The 15,677-nt window shown below is 40.8% G+C and overlaps 1 protein-coding gene across 1 annotated transcript; it reads left to right on the top strand.

The window, feature by feature from the left end:
• The first annotated feature begins 619 nt into the window (after nt 1-619).
• On the top strand, nt 620-3,588 carry LOC308324019 (cerebellin-3-like). Its single transcript, XM_080775914.1, has 4 exons — nt 620-853; nt 1,473-1,550; nt 2,126-2,260; nt 3,223-3,588. Exons 1-4 carry the CDS (start codon nt 763-765, stop codon nt 3,501-3,503), a joined length of 585 nt encoding a protein of 194 aa, XP_080632040.1. The 5' UTR covers nt 620-762; the 3' UTR covers nt 3,504-3,588.
• The last annotated feature ends 12,089 nt before the right edge of the window (nt 3,589-15,677 follow it).

Genomic DNA, 15,677 nt, shown 5'->3' with positions numbered 1-15,677 from the left:
ATATGACTATTAGTACTAGTAGGGGGCGCCAGAAACAGAGAGAGGGATAGTGCTGCTCTGTTGCTAATAATGAGAGAGAGAGAGAGAGAGAGAGAGAGAGAGAGAGAGAGAGAGAGAGAGAGAGAGAGAAGAGAGGAGGGGGGGGGGGAGAGAGGGGAGTTGCACCACTCAGTTCACACAGGTGTGATTTTTTTCCTTCTCATTCAGTGTTTTTCAAAAGGGGGTTGGGGAGGCAGCTCCTTAATGGTACAGTAGATAGGCCTATGCCTCTGATCCCACGGTAAAGGTGCACACTGGATTTTTCGCGTTTTTCGGAAAACAGACGGAAAAACGTATAGCAAAAAATCTGAAAACGTGCCCAGTGTGCAGGGACCTTTACCCTTATTCCATCTTTTATTAAACTCGTGTTAACTGATATATCGTGCATGAATGAACATGCAATTATACAGTATGGGCAAATTTCCTGGTAATGATGACGCAACTCATCCGATACCCATGCTACAAGCCCAGACAATCAGGTACACCTTCGCCTTCTTGAGAATTTCTTTCTTCACCTTCGGAGGTGAAGAAAGAAATTCTCAAGAAGTAACTGCCATGATGCAACGTTGATGTGTTATCATAGCTAGGTCCCCGGATTATCATCTGACAGCTCTGGCTCTGCTTATAAAAAGGCCTCCTCTGTGTCAGTGTTAGCAGCTCTACCCAACAGGTGCATAGAAAACAGACAGTCATAGACAGACAATCACGCCGACAAACGCCAAAATGTGCGAATCTCTGAGTGTTGGCCAAGTGTTGGACACTAAGCTGGCCGAGCTGCAGGCTGCAGTGGACTTTCTGAAGAAGCAGAATGCAGGTAAGCTCTGTCAATCAGATAACTAGATTGATTTGCTTTATTGATAAAAATCCTGAATGCAGTTCCCATAACACAATATTAGCATATCTTCACTGTTCAATTTAATATCTCTAAAATGTCGGGGGAACTAATGCGTCAGGGTATTATCATTTTACCACAGCTATTAATGTTAATGCTCAGCTGTGGATCATAATGCTCAGCTGTGGATCATGGGATCTGTGTCACCTTAGCATTTAACCACTTTAACCATTATTTCAAACTTTAGCTGTTGTAAAATAGCAGATCAACAAGCTCGTGGCACGGCACTCGTATATATTTTTTAAATCGTAAAAATGAGTCCAAATCTTTGAATATATATTTGTTCACAGTAAATGTTTTTAACTCAAACCTTTGCTTCTGGGGGTTCCCTGGAACAACATATTTTCAGACGGGGGCCAATTACATCATTTTTGGGGTCCTTGACTTGACATAGTTTGAGAAGCACTGACATATACGTTTTTCAGAAAACTGTCATGATTAAGAAGACATTTGTAGAATCTGTTCTCAGGTATTAATGGGTAAACGAAAAGCATTGAGTGAAGCCTCATTACTGGAAAAAAATGTCTTAATGTGTTCACAGAGCTCACGTCTAAGCAGCGAGAAACTGAAGCACAATTGGCCACCTTGGACGAAGACGTGGGAAACCTCAAGAGAGAGGGTAAGTTAAAGTGATGCGTTTGTTACAACTAATTAAAGGACCACTTCACCACTTTTCAACTTATCTTCATATAATTGGTCCTCATATTCATATACCACCATTTATTCCTACTCATTCTGTGTCAGGCTTTGGGCAGTTCAGAAACCCATCCACCCATCATCGTTAGGCAGATTCATTTTTTTACGATTTAAAAAAATATATATATATATATTTTTATTATCGTGAGAACGATGGCTTCCATTTTCGCATTGCGACTTTTTAGGAATAGAAAACATGCAGTTTCTATTAGCTTGGCTTTCCCATCAATTATGTCACTGGTGGACGGGTTTCTGACAATTATATGAAGGTATAGGTTGAAAAGTGGTGAAGTGGTCCTTTAAACAAATTATATGAATTAGACAGAATGGAAAATCTAATATTTGAATACAATTGATGGATGGATTGATTGATTGATTGATTGAACTGATTCATGGATTAACCAAGCTTGAAACTATGTCAAATGTAACAGAAAATGTAATGAAACGGTGAGAAAGTGTAATGTTTTTCTCCCTGCTCCCTTTCTCTTCTGTCCTCAGTCGGTGAGAAAGTGGGCTTTTCAGCATCGCTGGGAGATGATGCAATCGTGCATATTGGACCTGCGTGTGAAGAGCAAACTGTTGTGTTCAGGAATGTCTTCTTCAACAACGGCAACGCCTACAATGCCTGCACAGGTACAGAGAGCCTCACAGAACGGGTCTTTAAAGGAGAACGCTGGATTAACCATTGTCTTACCTGAACCCCTTTTGGTGTTCTAAGCATTATGTTATACTTTAGCTATTGAAAAATAGCAGATCTACAAGCTCATAGCGTGGCACCGAGTACCACGCTATGAACATGTAGGTCTGCTATATTTGAAAAATCGTGAAAATGTGGTGCAAATCTTGGAATATATATTCTGTGAACATATTTAACTCAAATCTGACTCAAAGTCCCTGAAACAACATATTTTCAGATGGGGGTCGGCGGCCAAATATAGATAATTCTGGGGGTCCTTGACATGAAAAAGGTTTAGTACCACTGTCATATAGAAACATAGCTATTTCAGAAAACTTTTAGGATTTAAGAATCGTCCTCAGTTCTAAATGGCTTAATCTGATGTTATTATATCCAATAGAGTGGTAGAGAGAGTTAGAAAATGACATAACATCCAGAGCAGCTCCGACCGCGTGTGCTGGGTCTAAGGCTAAATCCTTTTAACTTATTTTTGAGCGGTGCCTCCGCTCCATTAGGCTTCGTACACACCGTTGCATACTGTATATAGGGCTCCATTTTCATCACTGCTAAACCCTTATCCCTAAACTTTTTTGCCTTTTTTTTTTTACTATTTTGAAAAACATTTTTGAATAGTTCAACTAGCCAATCTACATTGACACTTTGTGAGCTTGTAGACAAGCCTATAAGACCCACCGTATATACATGCTCTGAGCGGCGGTCCACTCCGGATGTTGTTTTTACTTTATGTTTTTCACACCAAAGGACCCCCCCCCTTAGCTGAGAGAAATGAAGAAACACATGATGTGTAAAATTGTGTTGCAGATGAAAAAGTTTCATAGATCATAGACTTTTTCATTCCGTCATAACCATGACAGATTAATCGAAAACACTATAGTGATTCCATATTGCTGACTTGCAGGTATCTTCACTGCTCCGTGTAAGGGAGCGTTCCAGTTCATCTTCAAAACGATCGGCTTATGTTGTTACAACTCGGGGGCCTATCTGGCGAAGAACGGCCAGCGTCAAGTCAGCACCTGGCGACCCGAGGGAAACGGCCGTGACACCGCCACCCAGGCAGTGATTCTGCCACTCGATGCCGGAGACACAGTGAATTTGGTCACTTGGGCGGAGAATGATCAACTATTCGACAATCAGTACCACTACTCTACTTTCAGTGGCTTTCTGCTCTTCCCACTGTAGACATCCCCCAGGGTTCTCAACCTTTTCAGGCCATGACCCCTGAAGATATTCATATTTGAACTGTGGACCCTGCAAAATAATCATTATTTGACCCAAAATAATGCTTTTCAGGTGCAGATCAAATTAAACACCTTCCAACAAGTATTGAAGCCTTTCTCACCTTTCTTTTATAATTAGACTTAAACAGTGGTGGAAAAAGTACTGATCTTTTTTTATTTATTTAACTAAATGTATCAATACTGCTATATAGAAATAATTAAAAGTAAAAGTCAAGTATTTTAGATTTACTTGAGAAAAAGTATTGGCATAAAAATCATACAGTACCAAAAGTATAAGTATATACATTATGCAGAATGTCCCATTTCACAAGTTCAATCAATTTCACAAGTTCAGTATATCTCTGCTGAAACCACCTAACTCCAAAATGTTCATTTTTCATGAAAATAAAGAAAACCTTATATTTGGAAAACAAAGCATTACTGCCTCATCAAAGTTGGTGTTGTGACTTTATATATTGTCAATCCATGAGACGGGGAGAGGTGGTGGAGTTAGTTGCTTTAGCAGACAGTTTGAGGGTCAAATGGAATTAAGAGGTTTTGCCCGAAGCACTTTTTAACACTTTAAAAAATATATATATATAATAACTAAAAATCTAAAACCTCAAAAATGTAGTTAGGTGCATGGTTTCCTCCTGACAGCAACGATATTAAATCAATGCATGTTTTGTAAACAAAATCTACAAATTCGTTTTTGAGATACCTCGGGCCTAGAACAAAACGGGACATGGTTTTTTCATATCTTTAGGATGTCGATGTCTCCTTCATGAAATTGATTGTCCAAAGTTTTACTTTTACTGCAAAAGTAATTATTAAATCCATGAAAGTGACTCTCCACATAGGCCAAAAAAAACGCCTATCCTGAAAGAGGGAGTTCCAACCAAGTATTAAATCCTCATTTGTAATGTTTTTACATCATACACAGATAGTCTAGACTATGTAGTGTCCCTAGATTCCAGAACAATCACAATGTCAATATTGTACTGTGAATCAGCAGCCTTTTAGCCTAAGGTATACATAAAGCCTTTAACCCCCCGAACGCCCAGGGTTATTTAATCCATTAAATCATAGCGCCCAGTGATTTATAGCAGCGGAGCACTTTTACAGACGGAACGGATGTTATAATCCTCCCAGCTCCTTTAGCCACATGTCAACTGGGTTTTTCCGACTTCCAGGCCTGAAGGATTAACTTCCTAGCTAGTATAGTGTAGCGAGCGAAATGGCCTGGACTTCATATTTATTTTGAACCTGATCTGGTTCCACCACACCGAAGAGTTGCCCCCCCGGCAGTTAGAGGTGCCGGGGGGGAGTGGTTAGCTTATTTTGTCATTGCTAAATAATAATTAATGGTAATTAAGCAGTGTAAATCAATTCTCATTAATCCAGATAGGCTTAATTTTACATGAGGACACAACATGTATTGCTTTATTAAGTGCCAAGAATGGCCACGGTTATCAAGGCTATTCATTCTGAGTACCTACAATAGAGCTATGCTTAGTATTTCATCATCATCATCATCACCATTAGATTTGCTATACAGTTAGCTAAATCAATCTATTTACAGTATCTGACATGTTTGATATGATATGATATAGTAGGCTAAATGTATTGTCAGTTTGCACTGAAATTTGTCTTGCGACCCTGCGGCCTTTGCAACACATACACACATTTGACATACCACAAAACATACCACAAAAAATACAATTACATACATAGAAACACTGGGTAGTACCCATGTAAACACAGTGAATATAGTTACCAGTTGAAAATACTTGGTAATGACCTAGTACCTGCTGGGTAACTTGCCTGGTAGCAGAGTAAATACTTAAATAAATATTTATATATATTATAAATAGTAAGCTGGTAATTATAGTAAAACGTATAAATACCTGGTAATTGTCAGGAACATATTCTGTAATTACCTGGCAACCAGTGTGTCATTTACCATGGTCAATTCCATGTAATTACCAGGAGATTTACAGTAAATAGTTATACATACTGCATGGGTAACTAATTACCTGGTAGTTGTCAGGGAAAATACTTGGTAATTACATAGTAATAGAGCACCGAAGTCCTGACGTCACTTTCGGAAGAGGGCGTCAGTCCCGAGGTTCATGTATTTTTTATTTGCATTGAAATCACCATAGGGGGATTTTAGATCTCTTCATATAAGAACTGCGTTTGAAAAATAAACCGATCACCCCGGCCTTTTCACTCATATGGATATGAAGCATCGACTGAAGGTGGAAATGTACAAATATACCCAAAGAGTAACATAATAAGCGTTAGAAACGAGTCAAATAACCCAGAGACTACATTTCCGGGTAGGCGGGTGGCTGCATCTGCCTGTCGCACAACATAAACTGAATGTTAATTACGTTTATTTTAATTTTATTGATATTTAATGTTTCGTGGTTAGTACGAGTTGAGTCACCACCAGCTGAGCTTATGTCAACGAGGAATCTCAGGAACGCAATGTGTTGATACGTAGCTGAGCGTGACGTCCCATTTCTTATTAGCAATCAAAATGGGGATCAGGGGTTAATTGTTAATTTTCTCCAATCCTTTCAAAATAAGAACCAGGCAGAAGTAGCTCCACACTTCGAATTCACACACTAAATAAATAAATAAAAACACTATACATTCAGCCTGATGTGTGCACAGAGCAGGAAAATAGCTTCTCGTCTACCGTCCACAATGTACTCCCTACTAGGGTTTAATGCCGGGATCCCGGGATTACGGGCCTCCCGGTTATAGGGCACGCAAATTCCCGACCGAAAATTTCTTCGGGACCCGTCATCCCGGAGGTGTTGTTTTTTCTTGTTGGAAATTACACTAAAGGAGTTTTCACACAGTGCACGTTCTTTCCCCAGCTGATCTATGAGTGCTCAAATGTCCAATCTGAACCCTCCCATCATTTTCAAACATGTTTGATGATATTTATATGGAATTATGGATCACACTGGGCTGTAACGGGGAGTCAGCGGGACCCAACGTAAATGTTTGTGGCACGGGCGGTATTTAAATACTTGCGGGCGGACACGGGCGGTCAAGATAAAATCAGAGGGACTCCGCGAATCCTGCATCCTCCCGCAATTAACCAGATACAGAGCTTATTATACACTTTAGCAAAAATAATGAATGTCTGAGGAGAACGTATAATTTCCTGTCTGCGCTGGACAGGCAAAGCACCGAGTCACTCTCTCCAGAACTGTGTTGGACATCTTCAGGCACGCTCCCAAAGCTGCTAGCCTGGCTAATAACCAGACCGAATCAGCCGTTGGCAAAAACAAAAGATTGACAAAGCTGCTGCACTTGTCAATCATTTAGCCTAATCAGTCTCTGTGATAACTGAGAAGTGTGTTTTACCCATAGAGTATTAAAAGGAGGGTTTTACCGACGGAGCGAGGAGGATCCTTTCCCCGTGATGGACATTATCACTTCTAAACCCCTTTTGGCTTTTGCCTGCATGTGTGCGTCACTCAGCAGTCAGCAATAACGTGTAACGGAACACAAACAAAGTAGTTGTATAGGCTACAATTTGTTTTATATAGTAACCACCAGCACGCAGCCCCTCTCTCTCTCTCTCTCTCTCTCTAATAATCACTAATCATCAGTGTGCTGTGCTGCGCACTGGCCGTGCTGGCTATTTTAACACCCAATCGGACTTTTCATAAAGTACAAAGCGGGATGATCACATTCTCTGCAGTGGAGAAGGGGACCCAGCACCACTGCTCAAAGGGTGAAAGACCTATAGCTAAATGTGAAAGAAAGACGTGAGGTCGTTTATCCCCCTCCCCCCCCCCCCGTGCTTCGACAGTCAAATTAGTGCAAACTCCTTAAGTGTCACGTTTTCTGAATAGCGTAGTAGGCCTATAACATTATTTTATTGCAGGCTATATGTTCATATTTCGTTCAAATAAAACGTTTTCAACCAAAAAATATCAATTCTATTGAACATATGAAGTATCTATACATATAAATGCATTTTGGTGGGCACTTTTTTCCCCTTCTCTTTTGTTTTTTTTCTGACGGGAATTCCCGCGGGAGCCCGGGAAAAGGTCGGCAAATTCCCGGGAATTAAAATGAGCCAAATCCGGGAAAATATTAAACCCTACTCCCTACGACCTTCAGTCAAAATAAAATGAAAGGATCTGAACAATATGCACAGTACAAAGTATAGGAGGGTGTCATGCTGTCTACGCAGAAATATTAAAGCAAGAAAAATGGCTATGGAAAAAAAGAGAATATAGCATTCAATTCAGTCAACAGTCTCACTAACATTTGAACTTGTTTCAGTGTACTGGGTAGAAGAGAGGTAGAAAAAGGAGAGACAGCTGCATGTTAGCCAAAGTTACGTTTTTTTAAATATTTTTTTGGTAAACCAAAAACGATGAAATGATGGAGATCATTCATCTCTACCCACAGAACCATCAAAGCCTTTGCTATGCAGCGCTCCCTGGTGGACAGTTTTGTGACAGTTCAAACATAATTATGCCAATGGTGACAATCTCCCAGTGAAGCTATAGAAACCAGAAACACAACTGTGAATCTGTGAGGTCATCAGAGTTGCCCAATATATACATACAGCCAACTAGACCTGTTACTTTTTAGAACAGAAAAAGTCCTCCGAAGGGACTTTATCTGGCACTTTATTAGGGGCACTTATCTGGTAAACAAAACCAAAACCTATTTAACTGATGTTATGTCATGCCTCAATACTAACATTGCACGTTTGAGGTTGCGGGACAAATTTCTCTTCCTTGTTTCTAGCTATATACAAATATACACCGTCTTCAAAATGAAATTACACCTTCTTACACAGGCAGTACAGTAAACCAAACAATGGGACCTTTATTTAGTTAATTAAGTCAATTAAATTCCCTGCCTTGCCAAACATTTACAATTCATTTATACAATACAATTTTTCACAGAGAGGGTCGTCTATATTGTTGAAATATCTGCAAAATACAAATCTTTTGTTTAAGAAAATATATATATTTACTGATTTGGGCTAGAACTCATGCCGTATATTCTCTTGTACATTAGTGCATATAGTACATAGTGAAAATGTCATTTAATTAGTATAATGAAAATGAGGACGACACCTCCCTTTAAGTCAAGTGGAGAAAAAACGCACCGTAAAATCCTGAGTGTTAATTTATCCAGGGACCCTTTAAGGGTCTATTTGCATAAATCAGAGGATTTTTACAGTTTAAACTTAATAAACGGGGTGAATGTGAAACGATGTGAAAAGTTCCGAATGACAGCACGTAATTATTACACACTTTATGTACGCCCTCTAGTCCAGCGTTCGTCACTGGTGGGGAGTTGGACCAAAAAGTGTGTCTTGAGATGCTCTTGACAGGTCGCAGACAAAAAATAACTTTAACAGAGGAGTTATTGTCTATTCTTAGTCCTGAAGTCCTGATTTTCCTCCTCTGTTCTCACAGGTGAGACCAGCTGCAAATGACTTCTCCAAAAAGATAAAGTAAACCCAGATCTACTCAACATTAAACATGCCAATACTAAATCAAAAGACTTAATACCACTACACAGTAAAACTCAGAAACACTGAATTGTTTTGTGTACCGTTGCAATGCTCACAACCTGCAGAATACTCACAAAATCCAAACCACTAGGTTGAGATGGGACCACAACTGGGCGATACAATAAGGTTAACAGTTCTGATAGTCACAGGAAAACAGCTAGTCAATTTAGTAGTTTCCTGTAATCAACAACTTAACCATGCACTCATTTGATAGCAAAAAAGATTGCAGGGCTAAGAGGAAGATCTGCATACTCTGGTTTGGCACACTGTAGTAACTAAAGAACAAAACATATTGTCTCCACCAGGCCAAAGGCATAGGGAGAGAGTATGTTTTGCACTCCGTCGGTGTGTGTGTGTGCTTGTGTCCGTCCGTCCGTGTACAGCTAATCTCCGGCACTGTTAACCCGGTTGATTTTGCGCACACACTTGCACCAAATTTTACAGAACGGCCTGTTATAGCGCCACCAGGAGGCCAATTTTACTCCTCCAGATTCTGTCCAAAAATCCCGCAAATTGTTACACACTATCTCTATAGTCATGTGTTCAAGACGGATCCGTCCAATATTTCATATTCCATTCTAACTGGCTATCATTGGCTTTCAAAGTTTCCAGGATTGGCCCATTTTGAACAAAAACCCTCAAATCATCAACGGAGCGTGCAATTTACGTGAAATCTTTCACTACTTTCCTACTAGGCTGATAAATATATCCCACCCTTTTCACATTGGCCTGTTATAGCGCCATCAACAGGTGGATTTTTGCAAAACATATTTTTAGAAAAAGATTACTCAAATCATCCAATTACGAAGAAATGTCAAGCTTTTCACATTGGCCTATTATAGCACCACCAGGGGGCTACAACCTGACCTGCCCTGGTGGAGACCTGTGCCCCGAGGGGCACTTTTTCTAGTTGATTTCTGTTCCTCTCCATAAAACCCACCATAACAATAGACTATTATAACAATACCCACCATCATCCTCTTATTTCTATAAAGTTGTCCTTATTTAAAGGTGTAGAGTATAAGTGATTTTTAACGGTTAAAACAAGACATTTTTGTTAAAAGGTTAAATCACTATTCTGATAGTAATCAATGATCGACAGGCATGAAGGAGTTTGTATCAAACACTCGTAAGTATATTTGTAGCTTGTACGTGCGTGTGTGCCTGCGTCAGAGGATTTGAGCCCGCCTTACGGAGTGTCTGACAAGAACCTGCATTCATTCATTAACATGTTAGTAATAATAATATTAATAATAGATTGATTAACATGTTAGTAATAATATTAACTAGAACTGCACTCTGTCGAGTGCCTACTTGCTTGTTGCACACAAGTAGGCCTAGTGCGCAAGCAGAGCGTGCAAGTACTGTAGACCGCTACAAACGTAAATCTCAGCCTCTCTGTGAAAGAACGTTTGCAATATTGAATTATTAGGTTTAGCTATTTGCCACGTACCTTGCTTTTGGAGGAAAAAAGTAGTGTTTTGAAGTATGGTAATGATTACTTATGCCTGTTATGGCAGTGGTGTCAGATTACATACATGTATACATAGGGGCATTACCTTTAGTCCACCCGACACTGAAACATGTCATCGTTACATCACCATCGATAACCAATTATACCCTGGCATTGGTACATATATTCCTCATATGCTCATATGTCTATATATGTCTATATGTATGTATATGTCATTTCTGAGTTGGTTAGTGGTATAATGTGGTTACTCGGGTGGTTTGATGAGTATGTCCCTTTAATCCGCCCGAAACTGAAACATATCATTACGTCACCATCGTAAACCAATTATACCCTGGCATTGGTACATATATTCCTCATTTGCTCATATGTCTATATATGTCTATATGTATGTATATATGTCATTTCTGAGTTGGTTAGTGGTATAATGTGGTTACTCGGGTGGTTTGATGCGTATGTCCCTTTAATCCGCCCGAAACTGAAACATATCATTACGTCACCATCGTAAACCAATTATACCCTGGCATTGGTACATATCTTCATCACATCATGGGACATACGCTTCGCAGCATGACGGAAAACATACCTGCCCGACCGTGCCAGCATATGATGTCATATCATATACTGCTTATATATATAAGGGACATACGCATCGTAGCACCTGACTGATAACATTACTTGCACGCTTATTCTGGGTGCCTGCCATGCAATGGCAGAAACACACACATACTTAATCGTAATCGTAATATATGTTCTGAAACTTTGACCTCTATGGCCGGCCGCACGGTTTACCAAAGCCAAATACCAAATATATACATCAAAACGTGCAGTTCGGCCGGGTGCTTGTGCTTTTCTTTCCGTTTCCTGGGGAAGTTTGACCATAATTTCATACACCTACTCCCACGCTACAGGGCTAAACTGAGACGGGAAAAAACAGTGACCAAGGAAATAGTGACCTGGACAGAGGACTGTAAGGAGGAAATGAGATGCGAGTTGGAAATGACTGACTGGCTATTTCTTAACTCATGTGACACCCCTCACGAACTGATTGACACGTTTACATCCTATCTGTTGTTTAATGAAAGTAAAATCATGCGAACATGCATTCGTGAGAAAAAACGTGCTTTTAAAAATGGTGATGTTGAGTTAGTCAGAGAAAAAAGATGTGAATTAAGATCTAAACTGAGACAAGCAAAAATAGATTACAAAGATAAAGTTGAGTACCAATACTTTTCAGGGAATGCCAAGAAAGCATGGGAAGGTTTAATGGGCAGGGAAACTAAGCAAAAGCGTACCTCCCTGTCGCAACCCTCTCCATCTTTTGCTAATGATCTAAATATCTTTTTCAGCCGTTTTGATAAGAATGACTTCAGTGCTGAGCGTGATAGTGTGTGTAGGCCTATGTCCATTCCGGAGTATGTCCCCATCACACTCAGTGAAAATGAAATTGTAGCTAGCCTTTCCTGTATTAAGCCCAACTCGGCCCCTGGGCAGAAAATGTTCATGAACTTAAAGGTATTCTGTTGATGCTATTCCAGTATTTGCTTGACTCTCTAACAATGCCCAATTTATGGAAAATGTCATGTATTGTGCCTCTCCCCAAGAAGCCTGGAGCCACTAAACTAAAAGACTTCAGGCCCATTGCTCTTACTTCCATTTTGGGAAAATGTTTTGAAAGAGTTATAAGCAGACAAATCACAGCGATGGTTTCTAACAGCTTAGCCTTAGATCATCTCCAAAATGACAGAAACAGAAAACGACACGTTACTTTGGAGCCACATTGCTCTGGCATACTGTTACGTAGAAACACGATTTAAACGTCAAACAGCACACGAGGCAATCGACTTTGTTGTGTTTCCGACGGAATTCGAATACGTTGCACGGTTTGCCCGCTATCGCAGTTCAAAGTGTGTTTGGTCTGAGCAAAAATCTCGACTCACAGTGTTGCACGCCCAGAGAGAGACCGGCTCAGAGTGAGAAGCCAATGTGAAGACTGTAGCGAAATTCTCCGAACAAATCGCCCTCACGGCCAAAATATTAACTTTACACGCATGGGTTTCGGTAATTTTGTAGCCACACTCGTCCTCTTTCACCCAATGTCACAACCACAGCCCAGATTCATACGATACGTGAACTACAGCCCTGAAAGCGGCAGGTGTACAATCCTAATGTGTCATAAAACTCAATGTTAACTGCCTGAATGAGTCAGCAATTTTTTCATCACAAACACAATTTCTTAACTCGTTCTTATAACCACGTTTTTTATCGTACCAATACCATGATCGCACACGGCGTACCTCAATGTCTCGGGTCACTCACGGCGAAAACAAAAATCGCATTCGACTTTTACTTTTTGCGATAGAGCAATTTGTTCGGACATACGTTCTCTCACTGAGTCAGTGTGCTTTTAACTTTCAATAGTGGTTGCATTCGGATAGCATAGCCCAGGTGGAAATGATACATTGTTAATGATTCAAGGTGAAGTTGACCACCACTCACACATGCACGCACACAAACGCACGCACATGTGCACGCACACACACACATTGAAAGTCAATGAAGAAAATTGGGGAAACACGTAACTCTGTCATTTCTCAACCTTTTCAGACGCGGGGCTGCTCGCCGGAACCGGGCCGCCCCCCTGAGCGAAACCAAATGGACACACACACACGCACGCACGCACACGCACACACACACACACATACTCGTATAACTTACCTTCTTAGGACCACACTTTTTTTTCAGGTTATTGCTTACCTCGTTAGGACCACACTTTCTAGACATAGTAGAAACATATAAACTACACTCCTGAATGTGGAAAAAAATCTATTTTAATACAATCACATCAGATTTAAAGAAGGGCAAACTATAAATTACCACATTTTTACCCTACTTGTTAGGACCGTCTCCAAACAAAAGAAAGCTAAAACCTTTTGGTCAGTAACTTCACTGCATTGGCTCTTATGAGTTTAATCATCTATATGCACTGGGGAGGCACTCAGGGGCACACTGGGGGGGCACTGGGGAGCCTCTGGGGAGGCACTGGGGAGACAATGGGGAGGCACTGGGGGCACACTGGGGAGGCACTGGGGAAACACTGGGGAGAAACTGCAGCCACTGGGGAGGCACTCAGGGGCACACTGGGGAGGCACTCAGGGGACACTGGGGAGGTACTCAGGGGGACACTGGGGAGGTACTCAGGGGACACTGGGGAGGCACTCAGGGGCACACTGGGGAGGCACTCAGGGGACACTGGGGAGGTACTCAGGGGGACACTGGGGAGGTACTCAGGGGACACTGGGGAGACACTCAGGGGACACTGGGGAGACACTCAGGGGACACTGGGGAGGTACTGGGGAGGTACTGGGGAGCCACTGGGCAGACACTGGGGTGGCACTGGGGGAGGTACTGGACATTTCATATCACACACACACCATGATTCAATAGCCCCCCTTCTTTTCTTTTTTTTCTTCCTTTTTTTTGGGCAGCTTGGCATGGCACGATTTATTTCAAGCATGGCGCAGCGCCATGCCAACAACATTGTGCAGTAAACCCTGCTTTAATACACGACAGGTGAGGTGATATACCTCATCTCTAGTGAGTGGCCCAGCCCTTCCTATATTTTTCTGTATGTGGCCCTCAGTGAAAAAAGTTTGGGCACCCCTGATATAGAATACTTGCCATATCTGACACATTTAGATGAAACATGTGATAAGGAATTTATGGTACATGGGTATAATATCTACAGGAGAGACAGAAATATTCATGGTGGGGGTGTGGCTTTTTATATTTTTTTATATTTTAAGTCCACTTGCCTAATATTAAACCTATATTGCTGTGTTGCTGTTACAGACTACCGGATTCCAATTCTCAGTAGTAGTCAGCAGTGTATGTGAGATGGTGCTTTTGTTCTTGCTTAATGTAAATCGCTCTGGATTAAGAGCGTCTGCTAAATGCCTAAATTGTAAATTGTAAATTGATGGTGGACAGAGCATCAGACAGTAATAGGGAATTGTATATACCTGCAGATATGAATATGAACTGGTTCTCTCCAACATGCTCACTTAAGAAAACCCTCCATGCTATTGCAGATACATACAATTTAACACAGTTAGCAAACAAGCCAACAAGAACACAAATAATAAATGGCATCTCCTCCACCTGTATTGATCATATCTTTACAAATGCAGCTGATCTATGCTCAAAGGTGATTTCTGTTGAATTTGGATGCACTGACCACAACATAGTAGCTTTTACGAGAAAGGCAAAAATCCACAAATATGGAAGGAAGCTAAAGCTGACTTTCAACACGCCTATAGAGATGGGCTTTCTACATGTACAGCACTGACACAGTTAATAGATGACTGTCTAATGAATGTGGATTCTAAGAGACTAGTGGGGTCTGTACTGTTAGATTTTAGTGCCGCGTTTGACATTATTGATCACAATCTATTGCTTGACAAACTTTCATGTTATGGTTTTACCTTATCTGCACTAAGGTGGATAAAAAGCTATTCATCCAGCAGATCACAGAGAGTATACTATAATGGGAGTCTCTCAGATACTAAACATATTCACTGTGGAATTCCACAAGGAAGTTGCTTAGGTCACTATATTTACAAATGACATGCCACTGGTCGGGGCCAATATAGCCATGTATTCTGACGACACTACTTTGTATATGTCTGCCACTAATGTGGAAGATCTGTCTGTAGCTCTTAACAAGGAACTACAGAACATATCAGAGTGGGTGGTGAACAATAGGATGGTCCTGGACATCTCAAAGACTAAATCCATTGTATTTGGATCACAGCATATGCTCAAGTCAAAACCCAAATTGAATCTGAATCTGAGCAATCTAGCAGTTGAGCAGGTAGATGAAACAAAACTTATTGGGGTTATATTAGACAGTCATCTAACATGGTCTACTCGTATTCAAAACATAACTAAGAAATGGGAGGGGGTTTGTCCATGATTAGGAGATGAGTTTTTAACTCCAACATCTGCTGTCCAGGTCATCCAGGCACTAGTGATATCCCACCTTGACTATTGTCCAGTTGTGTGGTCCTAAAAAGTACCTGCGTAAATTACAAATA

The sequence above is a fragment of the Protomyctophum bolini genome (genome assembly GCF_963924005.1).
Source record: "Protomyctophum bolini genome assembly, chromosome: 11".
NCBI classification, from domain to species: domain Eukaryota; kingdom Metazoa; phylum Chordata; class Actinopteri; order Myctophiformes; family Myctophidae; genus Protomyctophum; species Protomyctophum bolini.
Note: the sequence above shows the minus strand (reverse complement) of the source record. Positions and strands in the feature narration are given on the sequence as shown.